The 22,760-nt window shown below is 57.9% G+C and overlaps 1 protein-coding gene across 3 annotated transcripts in view; it reads right to left on the reverse strand.

Annotated features, from left to right (window-relative positions):
• Positions 1-5,016: 5,016 nt before the first annotated feature.
• The window catches only part of SLC44A3 (solute carrier family 44 member 3), a 47,439-nt gene continuing 29,695 nt past the window's right edge, over positions 5,017-22,760 (reverse strand). For all 3 annotated transcript variants that reach the window (XM_054564692.1, XM_054564691.1, XM_054564690.1), the window contains 4 exons: positions 22,468-22,554; positions 8,305-8,442; positions 6,120-6,356; positions 5,017-5,121 (listed from right to left, as the gene is read on the reverse strand). In XM_054564692.1, the coding sequence (XP_054420667.1) occupies positions 5,017-5,121; positions 6,120-6,356; positions 8,305-8,442; positions 22,468-22,554 (567 nt within the window). The remainder of the gene's footprint in view (positions 5,122-6,119; positions 6,357-8,304; positions 8,443-22,467; positions 22,555-22,760) is intronic.

Below are 22,760 nucleotides of genomic sequence, written 5' to 3' on the forward strand. Positions count from 1 at the left end.
GTAAAAAAAGAGGACAGTTGAAGGGACCTTTGGGACAATATCAAGCTTAACAGCATTCACATCACAGGGGTCCCAGAGGGAGAAAGGGATCGAAAACTAATATGAAGAAATAGTGACTGAAACCCTCCCTGACCTGGAGAAGGAAATAGACAAGCAGGCCCAGAAAGCACGGAGAGTCCCAGACAAGATGGACCCAAAGAGGCCCACACCAAGACACATTGTAATTAAATTACCAAAGGCTCAAGACAGAGAATCTTAAAAGCAGCAAGAGAAAAGCAGTTAGTTACCTACAAGGGAGTTTCCAAAAGACTGTCAGCTGATTTCTCAACAGAAACTTTGCAAGCCAGACGAGACTGGCAGGAGATATTCAAAGGGATAAAAGGGAAAACCTACAACCAAGATTACCCAGGAAGATCATCATTTAGAATTGAAAAGGAGGTATAGTGTCCTATACAATCAAAAGCTAATGGAGTTCATCGCCACTAACCAGCATTACAAGAAATGTTAAAGGGACTTCTTTAAGTAGAAAAGATAAAAAAACATGAATAAGAAAATATAAGAAAGGAAAAAAAATCCCTCTGACAAAGGCAAATAGTAAAAGTAGCGGATCGCCAATTAAAGCTAGTATGAAGGTTAAAAGACAAAAGTAGGAAGATCATGTATAAATACAATAAATAATACAAAATTAAAAAGATTAATAAAACCAAGAGCTGGTTCTATGGAAAGATAAACAAAAAAGATAAACCTTTAGCCAGACACACCAAGAAAAAATAGAGAGGACCCAAGTAAATAAAATCAAAAATGAAAGAGAAGTGACAATCAACACCACAGAAATACAAAAGATTATAAGAAAATACTACACGCAACTATATGCCAACAAATTGGACAACCTGGAACAAATGGATAAATTCTTAGGAACATACAACCTCCCAAGACTGAATCCAGAAGAAACAAAATGAAATCAAATCAAACACAGTAATGAAATCAAATCAGTAATAAAAAAAAAAAACTCCCAGCAAAGCAGATGTCTTCACAGATAAATGCTACCAAACATTCAGTGAATATCCTCAGACTATTCCAAAACACTGACGAGGAGGGAAAGCTCACCATCTCATTCTATGAGGTTACTACTATCCTGATTCCAAAACCAGTAAAGATGCCACAAAAAAGGAAATTATAGGCCAATATCCCTCATAAACCTAGAAGCAAAAATCGTCAACAAAATACTAGCACACCAAATTCAGCAATCCATTGAAAGGATCGTACACCATGATCAAGTGGGATTTATTTTCAGGATACAGGCTGGTTAAATATTGACAAATCAATAAACGGGATACGCCACATTAATAAAATGGAGGATAAAATTACATGATCATTATCAATGGATGCAGAGAAAGCATTTGACAAAATCCAACGCCCATTATGATAAAAACTCTTAGCAAAGTGGGGACAGGTGGAACATATCCCAACATGAAAAAGGCCATGTATGACAAACCCACAGCCAGCATCATACTCAGCGGGGAAAACCAGACACCTTTCCCTTAAGATCTGGAACAAGACAGGGCTGTCCCCTCCCACCACTTTTATCAACGCAGCACCAGAAGTCCTAGACACAGCAGTCAGACAAGAAAAGGAAATAAAAGTCACCCAGATTGGAAAGGACAATGTAAAACTGTCATTATTTTCAGATGACACGATACTACATAGAGAACCCTAAGGAGTCTACCCAAAAGCTATTAACTGGATTCAGTAAAGTTATAGGAGACAAAAGTAATGTTCAGAAATAGGCTGTATTTTTATGTACCGATTACAAACTATCCAAAAGAAAAATTAAGAAAACACTCCCATTTACAATGGCATCAAAGAGAATAAAATACCTGCGAATAAGTTTAACCAAGGAGATAAAAGATCTATATTTGCAAAAGACCTTGTGGAATTTAATTGAAGACACACCTGAAGAGGCCTATACCGTGCTCATGGATTAGAAGAATGATCGTCGCAACGATGACCCTATCACCCAAAGCAACCTACAGATTCAACGTGATCCCTACCAAAACACCAGTGACTTTTTTTTCACAGAACTAGAACAAATAATCCTAATATTTATATGGAACTACAAAAGAGCCTCAATAGTCAAAGCAATATTGAGAAAGAAGAAATAGTATCACATTACCTCGTACGAAACTATACTTCCAGGCCATGGTAATCAAAGCAGCCTGGTACCAGCATAGAAACAGACACACAGATCAGTGGAACGGAAGGGTGAGCCCAGAAATAAACCCACCCGTACACGGTCAATTAATACACGACAGAGCAGGCGAGAAGACACAGGGCGTAAAGGCAGTCTCTCCAATAAATGGCGCCAGGAAAACTGGACAGATACATGCAAAACAACAAAACCACACCACCTTCTTACACCATCTACAAGGGTAAACTCAAAATGGATTAAAGATTTAAATAAAACTCCTAGAAGAAAACAGGTGATAAGCTTTTTGACATCGGTCTAGTAATTTTTTTAATATGTCACCTCTGGCAAACACAGCAAATCAAAAGTACACGAATGGAACTACCTCAAATTGAAAAGCTTTGGCATCACAAAGCAAACCATCAACAAAACAAAAAGGCAACCTACTGAATGGGAGATATTTGCAAATGATGTGTCCAAGATGTGTAAAGAACTCACATAGCTCAACATTGGAAAACAAAACAAAACATCCAGTTACAATATAGGCAGAGGACGGGGACAGACACTTCTCCAAGGAGGACATACAGGAGGCCAAGACATATGAAAGGACGCTCAACGTCACTGATCATCAGAGACGCAAGTTAAAACCACAGGGAGATACCACCTCACACCTGTCAGAATGGCTGTCATTAATAAATCAACAAACAACAAGTGCTGGTGCGGACGTGCAGAAAAGGGAGCCCTCGTGCAGCGTGGGTGGGCGTGCCGGCTGGTGCGGCCGCTGTGGAAAGCGGTGTGGGTTTATCTCAGAAAACCAAAAATGGAGCTGCCCTTCGACCCAGCAATTCTGCTTCTGGGTTTTTATCCAAAGAAATCCAAACCACTAATGCACAAGAACCCATGCACCCCCGTGTGAACTGCAGCGTCGCCTACAGTGGCCTGGCTGGGGACGCGACCTCGGAGCCCGTCAACGGACGAGGGTCAAAAGGCTGCGGTACATTCACTCAGTGGAGTCTCACTCACCTTAGAGAGGAGTGAGACCTCGCCACGTGCAGCAACGCGGGTGACCCTCCAGGGTGTTACATGAAGTAAAATAAGCCAGACGGGGAAGGGTAAGCAACATGGTTTCACTTATGTGTGGAGGATAAAAAACCAAAGTAAATGAACAAATCAGAAACAAACTCGTAGATACAGAGAACAAACTGATACTTGCAAGATAGGAGGGGGTTTGGGGGGCTGGATATAAAAGGGGAAGAATGAAGAAGTACAAGTCGCCAGTTATAAAAACAGCCCCGGGGATGTAAAGTGCTACACAGGGAACACGTGAGTAACAGTGTAGGAACTACGTGTGGCGCACGTGGGAGCCAGACTTACCGGTGACAACTCCGTAAGGTACACACATGTCTAATCGCTACGTTGTCCTCCGGAAACTATATAATACTGTACGTCAACTATAATTGAAAAATTAATTTTAAAAAAGAATGCAATCCATAGAAATATAGCACACAAAATGATCAGATGAATACAATTTTAAAATCACTTATAATGCCGTTACTTTAAACAATCTATTCATTTCTACCTTCTAGTGAACATCCACTTTTTATAAGAGAAACGTCTCGGATCAGGCACAGGATATGCTGCTGGATATTAAACTAGGGTTTATCATGGGAAGTGCCAGCACACCCTAACCTCCAGACACGACAGAGGAGGCCAAAGAGTTAAGTGGGTTATAACGACAGGCAAGTCCGTTCGGTGAGAGAAAACTGGCGGCTCGCACACGGGGATGTTTTCTCAGGCGAGTGACCCCTCCCGATAGGACAGGCTGGGGGTGGGGGTGGGGGCGGCGGTGAACCGCGCCTGCCCGCGTTGGCTGAGGCAGATAACGAGGACGCAGGGGGCCGGGTCCCCACGAAAGCCCTGTCTGCTGCTTCTCAGGCCGCAGGGACTATTTCCAAAACACTGCTCTGGGAACCCCTCTGGCGCTGCTGCTTAAGACCCAAATGGTCATTTATATTTGTTCGGGCCGACCCGGGCCCCGGCTGTCCCATGTGTCCCTCCCGGGGCTCGGGGGCCTGCGGCACTGCCTGTCCTGCAGGAGCCGACCCGGCCCCGGCCTCCCTTGGGACCATGGGTGACGGTTCCCCTTCTCATCTGACTGGAGTGGGGCCACCTGTCAACACGTGACAGGTTCCAACACGTTTAAAGCTTTAAAAAGGAGAAGCCCCCCAACACCTGCTGTGGCCATGGAGGCTCGGTCCTGGGTCGGGGTCTGAGCGACTCCCAGACAGGCGGAGGTGGGAAGCCGCTTCCCCAGGACACCTGCCGATTTGGGAGACGGGGTCTGGCACTCCTAACCCGCAAATGGGGCGCCTGCCTTGGTCTGCGACCGCGCTGGTCGGTGGCGGCTCTGGCTGTGGCGGTCAGTGCCTAAGAGGTGCAGGTGCCCTGCAGTGTTATAACCTACTGCGCCCATGTGGGGCCGGGAGGGGCCAGGAGGGGCCAGGAGCCCTGCTCTGGGCGGGGCTCGTTCCAAGGGCCTCTGCCGGGGTGGCTCGCCGGCGGCGAGGGAGGGGTGAGCCCTGACGGGGCGGGCACACAGTGTGCTCTTTGACTGGCGCTGCAGACATGCTCTGGAAGGGCTGTCCTGTCCCGGCAAGTGCAGCGGAGGGGCGAGCCACACGGCCGCAGGGCGGGAAGCGGGAAGGCGGCCGGGCGGGAAGGGCCGCTCAGGCGGGAAGGGCCGCTCGGGCGGCGCTGACCTGCGGCCTCGGCGCAGCCCCTGGCCGGCTCCCAGCGGGGTAGCTGTCCCGGGGCAAACGCCCACGGGCCGCCTATCTCCCGACGGGCCGGAGCTCCGTTCCTTCTTCGTGCCCCGCGCAGCGCCTGCCTCTCCGTGACCTCGAGCCGTTTAGCTTCTCGATCCTTTTCACAAAACTCTGAGAAACAGGAGAGGGAGTTAGACCAGGGTCATGGCCTGCACTGCTGGCAGCGTTTCCTCGGCCGTATCATTTGGGGGAATTTAGTCCTTAAAAAGGTTTTCCCCTGTGGCATTAAAGTATTTGGGGTGGGGTGGGGGTGTGTGTGGAGGAGATTCCCGAGTGGATTTTAAATCAGAAAAGCGCAAATCAGGAGAAGACTGGGCCCGCGTCCTGCCACCATGTCCGACTAGGCCGGAGTGCCATCGTGGCTTCACACCTCGCGTGCAGGCGGGAGAGGACGTGGCCCTCTAAAACCGCAGAGGTGCCCGGTGAGCTTCGGCGCCCGGCTGGACGGCAGAGCGCCCTGCACACTCCTTTCAAAAGCTAAGGGGCTGCAACACCTAGGTTTTACAGCGGGGAATGGAGAGAAGAGTCAGACGCCCCTGGCCCCAGGCGAGGGGAGGAGAGGCCAGACCGCGTCAGCTGCTCAGAGGTCCCTGTCTGCACAGGATCGGGCAGGTGACGGCTGTGCTGCGTAAGCTGCGGGGGACAGCTGCCTGCTATTTCCAGAAGAGGAGGCGCAGGCTGTGCTCGGGGTGCGGCCTTCTCGTGGGGGCGCGCATGGTTAGCAAAAGGCCCCAGCAGCGGGCCTGTCCCCATGCGCCCCCGGCAGACGGCGGCGAAGCCGTGGTACGTGGGCTTGCAGGGCAGCTCTGGGACAAGGGCCACCGCTGGGAGGCGGACCGAGCCCCGGGTTCCGATGGGCCTTGGGCTGCTCCGGTGGCCAGCACGCCGGGTGGCCAGCTCGCTTGGTCAGCGCTAGTGGTTCCACTTCACCTCTCTCCAGGGAGTGCCACCAAGGACGCAGCTCAGCCTCAGGGGCAGGGCCCACGCCTCGCTCCCTGGAGGGGCACCGAGAGGCCCCACGGGCGGACTGAGGCCGGCTCCCGGGCAAAGGCCGCGCGTCCGGATGCCCATGGGCGTGCAGACGACCGGGGAAGGGGCTGTGTGCTTACCAGGAGTTCCGGGTCCATGAAGTAGGGCTTATCGGACGAGCCATCGTTTGTCTCCAGGTCGACGGCAAAACACAGGAAAAGTGCGTCCAGCACAGTGGCGAACACAGACAACGCACTGCGCGCCACAGAGGTGGCGAAGAAGGCGGCCAGGAGCAGGGGCGCCGCCCACACCTGGAGTTCGCGGTGGTAGTTGAAGGCCATCAGCCCTGCGAAGACCGTGCAGCACACCACCAGCACCTGGCACAAGGAGAGAGCGCGCACGCCTTCGCCGACTGGCCGGGCTCACGTGGGACAGGGTGCCATCGGGGGCCCGTGGCGCCCGCATGCGCGTGTCTGCGGCGCTGTTGGGCACCCCGCTGGAAGGGACGCGCGCCAGAACACTGGGGATGATGAAGTGCATTGGAGAAAAACGTGCCAAGCGGTGACAGCAAAGGGGCCTGGTGACTCGGAGGGCGGGGAGGGGGGTGTGCCTCTGTCCCCCCTGCCTAGGGGTCGTATTTATCCCACATAACGATTCTTTTCCCCTTTTACACCACAATAAGCATCTGCACTGAGAAACTTCTGTATAAACGCCATTTTTTAAATAACAGCGCAACAACCCATGGGGTGGCTATACCGTGGTTTTCCACGTGGCCATGTGGACCCCCGAGGGCTGGACAGCGAGGCCTTCCCAGCGATTGGTGGGAAGAGGACGGGGTTACTCTATATGCAACTCTTCTATTTCCAGGGGCGGGACCGTGGGCCGCAGGCACCTAGTTCTTTGACAGACAGAATGCAGCCTGCCTGGAGTCCGCTCTGCCCTCGGGGACCCGCAGAGATGCGCGACCGCCGGAACGCTGCTTGATTAAAAAAAAAACCCAAAGACACCCTGGTTGTCACACGCTTGTTAGAAGCTCTTAGCAATTCTGCGTTCATTACAGGAAATACGGGAAAAATGGATTGTTTCCCAAAGTAAAATAAAAAAATAAGTCTGTTATAAAGGTGAAACCTCCTTCCAAAATATGTTAACAGGTAACGATTAGAAAATGTTATCGCCCATAAGCCTGCCAAGCTAATGCAAACAGCATTACCCACTTAACGACAGCTCCTTTGACCTGTTTAGAAAGGCGCCGTCAGTGTGTGCTTCCGGAGCTACCGCCACGGGCACGGTCGCCAGGGCCCGGTTGAGCCTGAAAATACGTGTGCCCTGAGCAGACACCTGTCAGCCCCAAGCAGGCCGGGACCGGCTGCGGACGGCCGCTCACTATGACAGCAATGCGCAGGGACAGCCAAGTGCCACAGCGGCACGGCGCGCTGGGTCAGGAGCCAGGCGTCCCCACGTGCGGCGCTGCCAGGCCGCAGCTGGAGACCAGGCTCTCGCCCGTGCGGCGGCCCCAGCGCAGGGCGGCTGGGAGGCACGTCCGGCCTGGGGCGGCGGGGGGGCGGGACAGGGCGGGCGGCACGTCTGCGGCCAGGAGCCCGAAGGGCAGTCCGGTGGGAGTGGGATCGGGCGGCTGCGGGGCGGGGCGCAGAACGAGGCCGGCGGGTGACAGTCACGTGGAAAGTGACTTGGGGGGCACGGTGTAAGAACCCCCAGGCGGCGCCGTGAGGGCCGTGTTGCCGGCACTCCCGCCCCCTTCCCCGCGCGCTCCAGGGCGCCTCTTGGGGCGAGTTTATAGACACGGGGCCCGCAGGGCTGGCCCCTCACTCGCAAGCTCCTCTGCCCCACGGGGTCACAGGCGGTCCCTTGAAGAAAACGACTCGGGTGACAGCAGAAAGGTGGCCCTGGCCCTGCTTGGGACACCACCAATCCCGTCTCTGCAGAGACCGAACACCTTCACACACAGCACGGGCAGCCCGCCCGGTCTCCCCGCCGCTTCACGTAGCTCGTGACACTCCCCACCGAGGAAGTACCCGCTTCCTGAGGGGGTGGCATTTTCATTGCACATGTGAGCACGTGGGACCCCGAAGGACGGAGAGACTGGGTGGAAGGACAGGGTTCCAAGTGCGGCTCCAGCTACCCGCGGGGCCCCAGCCCGTGACCCACCGGGACGCCTCCCGGGGTTGGCGATAAACTCGAGGGAGCAGAGCATCTGGCTGAGAGCAGGCGCGCGAGAAACGTCTGTTCCCATTCCAAGCCTTGTTGTATGACCTAATTTTTGGATCCCAAGTGCCTTTATTTATTGTTTTAGTGAAGACGCCTCACCTTTCCTAGAAAAATGATGAAGTCTCCAAAGCGGTTAACAGATGTGAAATGATGCGACTTCTTGGCCAAGAGCCTGCACGCGTCCTTGGCTGATGTGCAGAAGTCTGTCCCATTAATGGCTGTGGCCGTGTACGCGTGCTGGAAGGAAAGACAGCAGTTAAAGGGGCGATTCGTACAGTGACTGTTTTCAAGACGCTGTAACGTCAAGGCAGAATGTTTGCAAAGGGTAAATGGTCACTATAAACCCACGTGCCCCTTCACTCTAAAGCCGGGTATTCCGCAAGGATGTTCTCACAGAGTGGCCGTAAGACGGGGGAAGGGGAGTGCGGACTCTGGGCCAGTTTAGGACCAAGCATCCCACTGCAAACACACGGAAATGAGGGATGAAGAACACGGCGTTTTCTAAAGCACAGCAGGGTCCGAGGTCAGGGCAGGAAGTTCCCAAGCTAGGAACAAAGCCGACCCCAGGGGTCAGTGAGCATCGGGCACCTCAGGGGGACTGGGCTCCCTGCACAAATTCAGGATTTATACTCAACTTAAACTCAACCAACCAGCCCGGGAAAGCGGTGAAGAAGTGCCTCCGGCCGGCTGGGCCCACTGAACTCCCTGCGGTCTGCGGGGCGAGGAAGACGGGGCCCCGTCCGAGGCCAGGAGCAGGGGGCCCCGTGGACCACCGTCCCTGGGGACCACGCAGCGCTCACAGGGAAGGTTTGGCCACGACCCAAGGGGGCCGGGGAGGAAAGCCCGCCACCAGGAATCCTCGACAGGGACGTCAAGTTGCAACTTAAGTGGGTGGCCCCACCGCACAGCTGACTCGTTTCCTTCAGAAAAGAGGCGTTTTCATGTTAACGCATGGCTTTGATCGTTTTAAGTTTCAATAAATATACATTCTATCAGGGCCGTGGTGGGGGGCTACAGCATAGTAGACTACTTCCTGTATTTTGTTATTATGCGTAAGTGTGCAATGAACATTCTCATTTCCTGACTGTGGATAATTTCTTGAAGATAAATGTCCAGAAATGGGATTCCTAGGTCAAAGAGGGCGTGTGTGCGTGTGTGTTCACACGAGAAGATTTCTTAGGTCATTTTTCAAAATACTTTCCCATTACGACTACACCATCATTTCAAAAACATCTATTTCTTCTATCCCCCTGGGAATGTTTAAGAACACTTCTCACACAGCAGTTTACAACAAAGAATTTCAAAAAGGTTACGGGGTGTCCCACCTTTTGGCATCTCTGGGCCACACTGGAAGGAGAAGAGTTGTCTTGGGCCACACATGAAATACATTGCAACACGTAATCACAAAAAAATCCCCCAATGTTTTAAGTGATTTTACGATTTTTGTGCTGGGCCGTGTCCACAGCCGTCCTGGGTTGTGGGGTTGGATGCCCCTGAAGAGCTTTCTTGGAAAAAACAAAACGATGTCGACCTGCTGGGGGTTTCTCATTCCTTTTGGTTTGGATGAAGATGAAAGTTTTCATCTCACGATATCCTTTCACGCAGGCACTTTCCTGTGGTGAGGAAAGCAGCTTGGCATCCATGACAGTATTTCGGTGCACACGACGCAGACTGCGTCAGGGCGCGCGTCGGCCGACGCCGGGGGCTTCGGCGTGGCGTCGGGGGGAGCCCAGCTTCACTGAGCCCCCCTCACCAAGCCACTGCAGGGGGTTTGGTGCCTAAAGACAAAAGCTGGGGGCCCACCTCCTGGCACGGGGCACCCCGCCCGCTGCAGTGGAGAAAACCTCAGTCAGACGGCGGAGAAACCGCTCCGAGGGACCCCCCAGAGACACGGCTGGGCTCGGCCTTTGAAAGATCGCGGCAAAGCTGGCTGGCAGCCCCGGCCGGGTGGCTCAGCCAGTGGAGCGTCGTCCGCACAGAAAAAGGTTGGACGTGGGTTCGATTCCTGGTCAGGGCGCATACAGGAGGCAACCAACTGATGTTTCTCTCCCTTTCCCTTCCTGTCTCTCTAAAACCAATAAAAATACCCTCAGGTGAGGATTTTTTTAAAAATTTGCTTTTAAAATCCCCACTGGCTGCTGGTGGGAAGCTGTCCCCAGTGTGGGGACCTGAGTCTCGAGCAGGGAGGTGGAAGCTCACTTGCTCACTATTGAACGCGCATCTTCAGCCAGTCGTCCGATGTCCCCAGAGCCCTGGTGACTGGGAGCACGTGGGGACACGGGCGGGGGAAGGACCGCATGGTTGCCCCTTCACACACCGGAAACCAAGATCAAGGGCATTTCCGCAGGTGCCCCTGAATCAGAGCCTTTCTCTTTTTCTTTTTCTTTTTTCCCTTCTAACCTTCTGGAAGCTACCTGTCCATTCTCCTTAGAACAAGATGCTCTTTGAAGGCGAAGTGGTTCCGGCAGACACAGGCCCTGGAGCCAGACAGTCTCCTGGTTCAGATCCCAGCCGGACAGGTAAGTGGCTGGGCCTCTCACACCTCCGCCGGCTCCTCTGCAGGGTGAGCTGGCGCGTCCACTCTGCCACAAGGGGCGTGGGAGGAGGGCAGCTGCTTCCTATGCGGCACTCGCACACGGCCTGCCCCACCCTGGGTGCAGGTCACCCAGACGTTCAGAGCCGGGAAACAGAGGCAGCTCCGCCCAAGCCTGGGAGGGGCGGGGGAGGGCAGGCGCCCAGCCCCACCCCCACCCCCACCCCGTCCAGGACAGGCAGGGCTTGCTCCCCAGGACCCAACCCCCCAGGCCCCGCACGGGCTGACCTGTGCCTTGGCTCTGTCCCCAGCCACCCCCCCGCCCCCCAAACAGAGGCTCTCGGGGTCCTTCCCGATCCACCCACAGTTCCCGGGACGTTTGGCTCCCTGACTACAAGGATTAAAGGATAAAATGGAGCCTGTCCACGCCCAGGATCCTGGCCTGTAGCTGTTTATCTTGTTTATCTTCCATTAGTGCAACGTAATGCCCACAGAAAAGGACCTTAATGGCTCTGACGCCCAGTCCTACGCGCCTCCCACCCCGAGGGGGACACACACAGACCTGGAGCTCCTGTCTGGACGCACAGTGGGCGGGGCTGGGGGACCGCAGGGAGGCAGGGCCTGAGGTCTCCGCAGCCCCAGCGTCAGCCCCTCGCACCTCTTCCGAGGGGAGCCGCTCCCTCGCTCACGCGTCCGGGCAGGGGGCGGGCTGCACGGAGGCCCCCGTAGGGCACCTGACCTGCCTGGGCCGACAGGGCCCGGCGCACAAGCCAGGCCACCCGCAGACCCAAACGCAGGGAGGATCGGGGGTAGTGAAGATCGGCTCACATGTTCTGTGGCTCGTGAAAATTATTCAGAAGATCCTGAGTGCTAACCTTTTCTTTTTTTTACATTTTGTTTATTTTTAGAGAGAGGGGAATGGAGGGAGAAGGAAAGGGAGAGAAACATCGATGTGAGAGCGGAACATCCATCGGCTGCCTCCCACACAGCCTGACAGGGGACTAGACTCAAAACCCAGGCATGTGCCCTGGGAATGGAACCGGCGACCTTTGGTTTGCGGCACGACACCCGACCCACTGAGCCACACCTGCCAGGGCTGAGGGCTAACCTGTGAGCAAGGAAAAAAGGAGGCCCTGCTACGGGCTCATTTATGAGCAGACACAGCTCGCTGGGCGGTCTTTCTGTCCCGGAACCGAACCTAGAAGCACCAACTACAGGGTCCGGCGGAAGGAAGGCCTGTTTGGCGCGGGGGGTCGGGTAACGACATGGGCGTCATGGTTTGTAGTTTTAACTGGAACATTCCTAAAATGTCACGCGGTGTGCTTGAGAGTGACACTTCTGTGTTACAGAATTACACGCTGATGACGTTGTAATAAAAAAGGGGCGTTATTTGAGCCGGACCCTGTAGATACAGGGACCGACTCCCAACCCGGCCGGACTGTGGCGGCACCTTCAGGTCCCACTCTCGTTCCCGGCCAGAGGCAAGACCCCCGGCACCGGCTGCCTCGCCCCCAGACACACGGGCTGTCCCCGCCCTGGGGCTGTCCCCGCCCTGGGGCTGTCCCAGGGGCAGGGACGGGACAGCCACTGGGACCAGAGTGCAGGCTGGGTGACGGACGGGAGGGCAGAGCTGAGGAGCACTTCTCAGAAGGGACCGTAGTGGGTCCCCGAGGCTGCTGTCCTGTGCAGGAAATCAGGGGGGGGCGGGGACCAGGGGGCTGAGGCAGCAGCAGGAGGCAGGGGAGTCAGGCTCGGGCCAGGCAGACGTGTCTCTGGCTTGGGAGCCACAAGCTAGACCTCAGGGGGCAGGACAGGAAGTGCCCCACGGAGTGACGGCCAGCCCGGGAGCTCTCCCCACGGCCCTGTGCGGCTCAGGGCGACCTCCCTCATCAGCGTCCTGCGGGGCTGCCAAGCCGGCTCCTCCCCGGGCTCACCCCCAGGCCCCCGAGGCCTCCGCAGCGGACACTGGCGTCGCCTGAGTCACGCAGGGAGGCTGTGTGGCCGCCCGCCCCGAGCTCGCTGGCCCCTCAGCAGCTGGACGCTGGGCGGGACCCACAGGAAATGAGCTCTTCTGGTTGGGGGGGGCGGTCTCAGGCACTCTGGTCCCCCCAACCCCCTTCCAGAGATGCTCAGACTGACAGCGGCTTCCTGGCTTCCTGGCTCGTTTCTGCGTCTCGTTTACTTGATTTTGCCCCAAGGGGCAGGCACTGTCCCCAGAAATGACGGGAAGCGCTCCCTGGCTCTCTGACGTCCCGAGGGCGGGCGCGCACTCGTGGAACCCTCCCACCGACCCGACTGTCCGAGGGCAGGACGCGGAGGCACAGAGGCCCGGTGGCCAGGCCGCCCCCCGCGCAGCCCTGCGCTCCCCTGCGCCCTGCGGGGCGTCGCCTACCAGAGATGCCCTGCGGCTCCCCCAGGCCCCTCTGCAGGACAACGTTTACCTGGGTCTGTACTTTGCTTGTCTTTCCAAAGGTTTGAAATGGCAGAGGTGCCCTCATGAGACGGGCCATTAAAAACAGTCAGGGAGGCTGGGTTCTGAGGACGTTGCCTCCAAAGACCGGCCACCAGGGAGTGTCCCCTCGCAGGGCCCGCGGCTACTGGCCACCCTAATGCAGTGTCTGCACACGGTGCTCCCAGGGGGAACCGGGTTCCCTCCCATTCCTCATGCAACTCAGTGACATCATCACCACCCCCATTCCAGAGAAAATTGTAATTATTAAAGAAACACGTAAGAGATTTAGGAGACTTTCAAGAATGGCGCCAATGGACTTGGAGAGTTACCCCAGAACACCAGGCGCAGCTCTGACACACACAGACGCTTTTGGGCTCCGAAGTGCAGCCCAAAGCCAGCACAGTCCCGGCCCGTGTCCTCCTCGTCCCGGCGGCCGTCCATCCATCCATCCATCCATCCGTCCGTCCCCCCTCTACACGGAAGGGCCCCTTCTTTGGGTGGAGGAACGGTGACCCCGGGCTCTGTTGACTCTTCAAGAAGGTAAACAGAGTTTCCCTCCGTAGAGGAAGGAAGGCCTTTGCCAGAAACCACGCTGTGAATGGCCAGCTTTATTTCTGAAGGTTTTCCTAACGAAGGCCTGATACTTATTAACTCCACATGAGGACTCCTGAAACAGCCCGGGAGCTGGACGGTGAACACGGAGCGCGGGCGTACACGGCCATTCAGCACAGCAGGAGCTGCGGTGGAGCCCAGGCCGACACAGTCCCGCACGGCACCGTGGGGACCGGCAGGCCCGCAGGCTGCGTCTGTGTCTTCACCGTACACACAGGCCCGGGGCCGCTGTGCAGCCTCGGGCCTCGCAGGGCCCGGCAGGCCCCGGGCAGGGCTGTTCCAGAGTTCACTGGCCCCAGCTGCCCAAATCCAGTGGGGTGGTGGGCGAGTGCGGAGACTCCAGCCCCCGCGGCGGGGAGACCAGGTGTGCGGCGGGCGACGCGCCCTGGCTGAGGCCGCTGGGAAGGCAGGCACGTGGCGGTGCTGGTCTGCTGGCTCTTCGAACGTTCGCTGACATTTTGCTTATTTTTTAGAATAATGGTTTATTCTTTTCATGCTCATTATTTAAAAAATCAAGCACCGTAGAAAGAGACCAAGAGGACAGCAAGGAAGTCACCGTGGGCCCCGTCCTCAGGAGTCACTGGCCCCAGGGCCTCGGCGGCAGCCACACACACCATGTGGGGCAGTGGGGGTGGGGGGGGGGCGTGCAAGCTCCTTATGACCACTCAGCCCTGCGCTGCCTGGTCCTCCAAATCGGGGGACAAACGGTTGCTTGACTTCAACAAGAGAAATGAAACTAAGAGACACTGCAAGGGTTATCAGAGCTCAGTCATCTCACGGGTGACGACAGTGACACCCTTGTCACCAGCTAGCATTTCTCAGCGCCCACCTCCACGTGCCAGGCCCCAAACTAAGAGCTTGGGGAACGCGATCCCTTCGACCGTTTACACGGAGCCTGGCGCTATTCCGCCCCCTCTGCGGTGAAGGGACGATGGAGTGAAGGCGCCGAGCCCCCTCCCCTCACAAAGGGAACTCGCGCTACGGGGCAGGCGCTCCGAGCCGGGCACCACGCCACAGCGTTTAAAGGCGTTCGCTCATTGAACCCGCTCTTGCACCAGGGAAACCGGAGCCGAGGGAGGTGAGGTGGCCCGTCCCAGGTCCCGAGAGGAGCCACCTGCCTTCTCCCCGCTCCGTCACACGGCTGTGAAGATGGACACGTGGTCCCGTCCCAGGACGGGAGGTGTGAGAAACAGGGAGGCCTCCGAAAGTGTGGACATGCGTCTCCTGAGAGCGGGGGCGGGTCGGGGGGGCTGAGGCCCGAGGGGAGAGCGGACGCTCGGAGAAGGCGGCTGAGGGCGGGGGACGTCCGCCGGCAGTGAGACCCCCGGTCTCCCGCCCCTGGAAGCGTGGGTTTGGCCCGCGTCTGCCGACAGCGCTCTGCTTGGAAGGTGAGCCAGGGCCGCTCGTGCTGTATCACCTGACATACCTGTGCGTCTGTCCCGGCGTCTCAGCGCCGCTCGGAGGGCAGGGAAGAGCTCTGCCCTGCGTGACCCTGGCGGAGGCGCCCAAGCCCTCCAGGCCCCAGATGCTGCTGCGGGGAGCAGAGGGGCTCCACGAGCTACCCAGCTGGGGGTGACCTTGGGTTAGCATTTCCAGGGACCCCCTTTAGGGTCACATGTCACATCGGTGCCCGGGGCGGGGGGACAGACTGGAGAGGTGGTGTGGGCTGTGGGGGAGCGAAGCACAGGCTGGTTCAGCCGTCCCCATTCTCTGTGGGAGCCTCCGACACGGAGCACACACCCCCTCAGCCCCTCGGTTTACCGGGCACTGGGGCGGTCGGCGCTGTCGGCCAGGCCTGGGGGAAGGTGAGCTGGTCCCCTTGGCTTTTCCTAGAGTGCCTGTTGCCACCTGCTGATTGGCTGTCACCTTTCTTCCTCACCTGCTGGACTCTGTCTCTCAGTGGTCGGGAGGGTGGATGAGGAAGGGGGAGGGGCCTGAGGGTCCACACTCAGCGCCATCCCCCCCGCCCGCCATCCCCCGCCCCCGCCCCGTCCCGTGGCACCGCGCTCCTCACACTCTCTGACCCCACGAGCCACCGCCTGTTTAGGAAGCAGGAGAAGCACATCGCCTCCCTCGCGGGGTCACTTGTGAGCACACAGGAGGGGCCTGTTACCACGGCGCTTGGCCCACACGGGCCGGGGTTCTTGTCTTCAGGAGCCGCGCACCTCGGAGGATGGAGGTAACAACGCCCAGCCCTCGGCTGCCTCCGGGAGGGTGTCCATGTCTGCGGGGGGCTCCCCTCCCCTCAGTGAGCGGCCGCTGTCCGCAAACAGCAGTCGCCTCCCTGGAAGGCAGGGGCACTCAGGTTGGGCAGGACTTCAGGGCACAGGCTAAGGCCGCAGCTGCTTGCCAGGGCGGCCCCAGGAGGCGGCGGAAGGGCGAGGCCCATGGGGAGGGGGTTCCGCACCTCCCCTTTGGCACCCTGACTGCCACGGCAGGCCTGCGGCGGGTGGCAGCGGGGCCCCGGAGGGGCTGCGAAGAGGCGGCAGGACCACGAGGATGTAGCCAGTCTCCTCCAGACAGCCTGGGGCCTCTGGCAAACAGGTGCTTCGATTCCTTTCTATCTAAAGCTGGGCGGCCGCCTTGCGTGAAGCAGCTGGGCCTTGGGGATTAACCGCGTCTATAAACGGGCCACAGTGCAAGCTCTCCAAGCGACACGCACGTGTCTCTCTTTCCCCGACATGCACGTGTGGCGGCGTCTCCCTGGCTCTCGCCATCAGCTGGCCGGCCCAGAATAGCCCTGAAACAGCCGGGGGGCGGGGGGGAGCAGGGAGCGGCGCAGGGAGTGGCAGGATGCGGAACCACCGCCGCCCCAGAGAGGTGGGCTGGTGAGTGCCCCGCGGCGAGGCTGCCTTCTGCGGCACGTGTTACCAAAAGAACCGTGTCCTCCTCAGACACTCCCACGTCTCCACACGTGAGCTGGAGAAACTCCACTCAGTCACGACTGTGCCCCTGAGGTGCACAGGTGGCCCTGGGGAGCAGAGGGAAGGGGGGCTGCTGGAGACCTGCCAGCTGGCTCGGGATGAACCGAATCCCGACACAGAAAAGTCACCGAGCGCCCCTGCTTTTGATGCACCGCGCGGAGGGGCGGGGGAGGCCCTGGGCTGTCGGAGTTGGGCTGCCACAAAGGCTGAGAGGACAGAGACCAGCACTGTGCGCAGAACAGAGCGCTGCTGGCAGGCGTGGGGGCGGGGCCGCGGGGCGCACAGCGAGTCTTCCTGGGCGCTGGGCGCTGGACTCGGCCAGGTGATCGGGGCCTTTCTGACCAGTCTATTTGGGAGTCAGGAAGCTGGAGAGCCAGGGTGTTTCCGATCACAGGCCGGGAGGCAGCAATCCGAGCCTCGGCTTGCACCTTACACCTAGGTGGCCGCCCCCGCGTCCTGCGCCGAGCCCCTGACGGCTCCCGGCCCTGGCCTCGTGGCCGGCACCACGGCCCCGGCAGAAAGGGGGCGAGGGCGCCGTGGACCATGCCTTGGTCTCGCCAGGCCCTCGTCCCCGGATTTGTCCCCCGTCGTCCTCGCTCCACCCCAGCAGTGCTGGGAGCCTCACTGTCCGGGGCACGGGGGGCGATGCCCCCCAGTCCACTCGCCGCCTCGGTCCACTCGCCAGGGTTCGGGGGCTTGGCGTCAGAGAGACCGGAAACCCCGCCGATCTCCTCGGCCCCCGGGTGAGTCCTTGCCTTGGATAAGAAGTGAGGCGTGGGGAGAAATGTCCCTGCCGCGTTTGCTCCCCATTCTGCCACACAGAGCGCGTCGCCCCTGCCAGGCAGCAGGGCGGTCCCCACACTCCCCGGTCTCGGCTGAGCGCCACAAGAAGGGTCAGAAGCCCGCAAGAGGACTTGGGGTCACTTAGGTGGACCCCTCCGTCTGCGGAAGCCCCGCGAGGCGGGAGGGTCTGCCCCAGCCCCTGGGAGAGGGCAGAGGCCCACCCCGGCCCCCGGCAGGCCTTCGGCTTGCCCCTGCCCCCGCTCCCACGGCCGGGCTGCGGGAGAGCAGGGGGCTGGAGAGGAACGCAGTGCTCGCCGTGATAGAAAAAGTCCATAATGAATTTAACAATGGCCAATGACCAACAGACGTAAAACGCGAATTAAGAAGAGACAACCGCGCTTGAGCAGCACAGCCAACGGAGGGCCGCCCCTGGTGGGCCCGCAGCCCAGCAGCCTCCCCAGGTGGCAAAACTCACAAGCGCTGCAGCGTTGCCAGGCAACACAGGGCAGCCAGAGGTCGTAACACAGTCAGGAGCCCGAGGCCTCAGGAGGCTAAGCAGAGCGCCAGCCTTGGTCCCTAAACACCACATCTTAGAAGCTTCACTCACACACTCTGCAATTTACTGATGGCCAAGAGCCTTGGCCGTGGCTGGGAATGAGGGAAGGGCCTTTTGGAGTGTCTGTGCCACTCTGGAGCCTCCGGGAGCCTCCTGGGGCCCGCCAACGTGTCCTCAGTGGACGGGAGGCGTTTGCACGCGGCCGCTGCGTGTGGACATGCAAGAGGAGGGCAGAGGAGGCCGTTCCTGTGCACGGGTCAGCGCACACGGGCCCACGGGCCACGTGTCCCCCAGGCTGCTGGACACGCGGGGAGGGAGCGGAGGTCGCAGACCCCCCTGCCTGCAAACCCCCAGAACCGCCTGCCCTCTGGAGGCTGTGGCGCAGACTTGCCTGCGGGGGACGCGGCCCACCCCACAGGCCCTTCTGGGACCAACAGTCGCATGAGCCGCCCTTCACCCCCACGAAAGGTGTCCCCATGCCTTTCCCATCCTCCTCCACAAAAACCCACCTGTAATGAGCCCGCTGGACCACCAGCAAACCCCCTCCCCGGGCCCGGGCTCGGACAGGTGGCAGAGAAACCCACCCCAGGCAGCGGGTACAGGCTCGGGGCCCAGAGGCAGGCAGGCAACAACTCGGTCTGAGCTCCGCCTCTAACCGTCCCCTCACCTCCCGCAGCCTCAGCTCGCTCGTCTGCAAACTGGAGAGCTCCGAGGGCCGCTCGACACTGATACCAGGGGTCGAGCAGGCCAAGCAGGACCAGCGCTCAGCGTGCCACCAGCGCCACACAGGGCGCGGAGCCCCTGGCGGCCGCAGTCAGCGGGTCGCCGCTGGGGCACTCCACGCCCAGGTCCGGCAGGCCCCAGTCTCCCACAAAACCTCCCTCACTGCCGCGTCCAAGTCCCTCCCCGGTTCCCTGGTCCCCTTTGCTGGCCTTCGCTCCGCGCTTAAACACGTGCCCCTCCGTGCCGATATCGGGGCGGCTCACACAACGCCTCGGACGCCCCACTCCCCAGGCTGGCCCACTCCTCTGAGGCCTGGCTTTGCTCCACGGTCACTGTTTCGCCATAGTCCCCGCCCCTCGGCCTGAGGACAAATGTTTGAGCACTGTGTAAGGAAATGGTTGCTGAGTAAATACATGTGCGAGGCGTACAGTTCTGTTCAGGCGCACACATCTCTGGTATTCATGGTGCAGATGGGCAAGTAACAGGAGTGGGGCTGCACCCCTCCCCCCCAGGAGTGAGTGAGTGCCTGGCCTTCGCCTGGGGGTCCACAAAACGTAGCGGGAGCCGCCTGCCTCCCCCCAGGACCGGGGAGCACGGACTGGGCGTGAAGCGGCAACGCTGAAACGGGACCCGCACCTCGCGCCGAGTCCGGAGGGGCATCAGGGTGCTGAGGGGGCCAGGTGGACCCCAGGCTGCCCGCGCGCCCGGCTCCTGCCGCACGGGACAGGGGGCATGGCACGGGCCTCAGCCTTTCATGATCTGATTTCCAGAGACATCGTCCCCGAGTGACTCATTCCGGGGCCAGGAAGTGTTCCAAAAGGCCAAGCTCCTGGTCTCACTTTCAGCTCCCTTTCTTCTGTCCGCTGCCAAGTGAGGTCGATGACTGTGCTGACCACCGTCCTATGAGAGTTACCTTCACCCTTAAACTCCCTTACGTCGCTCTGCCTCCCAGCAGTCGATTTAGAGGTGACGTGGTCTCCCCCCATCGATATTCACACCGTTCTTTCCCTTTCTTTTCCACTCTCCCACCCCTGCCTTCTCAATCTCTTAACTCTCGGCCTCCCAGCCTGACGCCGTCAGCTGCAGGGGCCTCCCAGTTACGGATGCTCTCACAGCTGGTTTGGGTTGTTGACCCTGAGCAGGAAAATTCCTGCCAAGAAGGACCCTGATGGTTAACTGGGCTTCAGGTCCATAACCAGAGCGCAGCAGCCCTCGCCGGCAGAGGCCCGCAGGCAGGACGCACCTCAGGGAGCAACCGCAGCCCGAGGGGCCGGCCTCCCGCACGCACTGTGCTCCTGCCAGCTCGGCCCAACCTCACACGGGAGTCCCTACAGTCCCATTTCAACCAATCGGCTAAGACCTGCCCCAGCCAATCAGAGCTGCACAGGCATATCCTCATTTGCATCTTTACTGACCAGTGGTTCCATATGCCAATCGGGAGGCACAAATCTGACCAATCAGGACAGTACCATTTGAATTTATCAAACTGTGAAAATTTGAACTCTTCATTTGCATAGAAATGGACCAATCAGAGATTAGGGCAGATACTTTCTCCATATAAGCCCACCTCCCTTTTGACGGGAGGGCACTTTGGTTTCCTCCCGTCTGTAGACTGGAGGCCATGTGTCCCTCCTTGGCATCGGACTGGTAGCAGTGACGTTTTTGTTGACAAGGTCAAGGCGTCATGCACCAGCACCATGATCAGAATCCAAACGATCAATCGCCGTGTGCAACACTGGTTCATTACAGGCTGGATCACGGTCAGCGGAGCCTTTCTGTGACCCAGGGACAGCGACTCCCACTGCACATCTGTTGCAAGGATTCCTCACCTTTACAAAGGTAATTACAGTGCAGTTAATACTAAGCTTCTTACGATCTTGGATACCTTTTGAACTCCCAAGGGGAAAGGTTCTGGGCCAATATAAGGTGATAAAAGTGAAGAATGCTGAAACTAGGTCCCTCAGGACAACAGGGCAGCAAAACGAACATGACCGTGGCACGAGACTGTGGTTTCCCAATGGGTTTCAGCAGCAGGGTCCCGACCTGAAAGGACACCGTCGGTGGAAGCCCACTCCTCAACCCGATGGAAGTGGCGCCGCCCTGGTGGGGAGGCAGGCGGGGCGCTGGCGGGACGAGGCCCGGGCCCACCTCCCTCCTCCTCAATCTCCGCCCATTTCTCCGCTCACCACCCACGAGGAGTCCCCAGGCTTCCACGGGGGTGTCTGGAAACTCCGCGTGAAAGGGGGACACGGAAGGAACCTCTGTGTATGCGCCACAGCAAGGGGGGCTGGTTGTGCAACCTCAGGGCCCGCAGGGGGCCACCGCCTTCAGCTGCGGATGTCCCGCTGCCCTTGCCTTCCCAGTCTCCCTGTGTGTTTCTTGGCCTTGGTTTTCACGCATACGTGTATTATCACAGTTGTATAATACACGTATTATTACGCATCTCCGAGCCTCTGTGGAAGACGCTGGCCTCTGAGCTGTGCACACAGAGGTCAGAGGGAGAGGGGGCCCCTCCCCCAGGACAAGGCAGCCACAGGTCTGGCCACACCCGCCATTCTGGAAGGTGCTGTGGTATTTTACTGTGTTTTATGTGTGCTGGCTTGAAGCAACCCAAATAGAAACTAAATACACTCTAACATGCACTCCAAGATTCTTAAGAAGAGCCTTTAACATAGAGCTTTCCCACAGGAAGACTCCACTGTCCCCTGAGCCGTGAGCGGTGTTTGCAGGTCCGCCTGTGCGACATTTAGCGTGGACGGCCGGACTCTCCCTTGACCTCCACCAGCAGGCTTTTAGGAAGAGGGCACTGAGAAGCAGCCGTTCCCTATGTGAGATTCCTGGGGACGTTCAAATTATTAAACAGCCTGCTTGCTCACTTACAAAAACACTGATTTGTGTAAATCTGACTAAGGGCTATTAAAATCTCCTAAATTATCCACGGAAACATAACACGTATTCAAGTTCCCATCAATTTGAGAGACTCTAGAGAGAAAAAATCTGAAATCCAGACAATGACAGTACGCGATTTCTCTGATTTTCAAAGGAATGTTGATGGCTTGAGTGGGAAAGGTCAAGAAACACGTAAAAATCAGGGAGGCAACTCTCTTCCTAGTTCAGAAAAATTATAGCTCCTGCAGAAGACACTGAAAATGAGCTCTCAGCTGACAGATTATAGTCATCATGCCAGGGCTTCGAAAGCCTCTCCCCGTTTTTATATCTGAAAAGAGAAACACACTTCTTTCCTCATGTGAAGAAATGCTTTGACGACCCAGGTTCCCTGGGCGGGGGCTGCGGACTCCAGCCCACATCCAGCGGACAGCCCGCCTTCTTCTGGCCAGAGCGGAGAAGAATTTTCACATTTTTTAAATGGTTAGGAAAAAAAGGGTCAGAAGATTTCCTGACACACGAAAATTACATGGACTTCAAATGTCAGCGTCTGTCAATCGAGTGTTACTGAGGCACAAGCAGGCGGAGCCACTCCCATTTATGGCTGCTCCCTTGGCCCTGGCAGAGGTGAGCAGCGGTGCCCAGGAGGGTATGGCCCAGAAGCCAAAAACTTTGACACAGCCTGGCCGCTTCTAGAAAAAAGTTGCCAATCCCTGAGCTAAGAGACAGAGTCACCCTCCTCCACTGCCCCATGGGCCCCTCTTGTGTCCGGGGACAAGGCGGGGAGACGTACCTGGCTGACAGGGCCCAGGCATCTGTCCAGACAGCGGAGACAGCTGGAGCAGCACCTGCACACACACCTGGACCAGGCACTTGACCACTGGGAGCAGGAGCAGAGCCACAGGAACAGAGTCAGAAACCACCCGGGAAGGCAGGCGAGCGGCAGGCTAAGTCCACACGCCCTGTCTCTGCCTGGAGGCTGCACATCTGGGGGCGCTGTGGCAGTGCTGCTCACACTAAGCGGGCGGGATTCCGCCACTGCGTGCAGGCTCCGGCTTATTGTTATCGTTATTACCGTTATGATTA

Source organism: Pteronotus mesoamericanus, unplaced genomic scaffold (assembly GCF_021234165.1).
Source record: "Pteronotus mesoamericanus isolate MK-2021 breed Mesoamerican mustached bat unplaced genomic scaffold, CSHL_Meso_final scaffold_99, whole genome shotgun sequence".
In the NCBI taxonomy this organism is placed as follows: domain Eukaryota; kingdom Metazoa; phylum Chordata; class Mammalia; order Chiroptera; family Mormoopidae; genus Pteronotus; species Pteronotus mesoamericanus.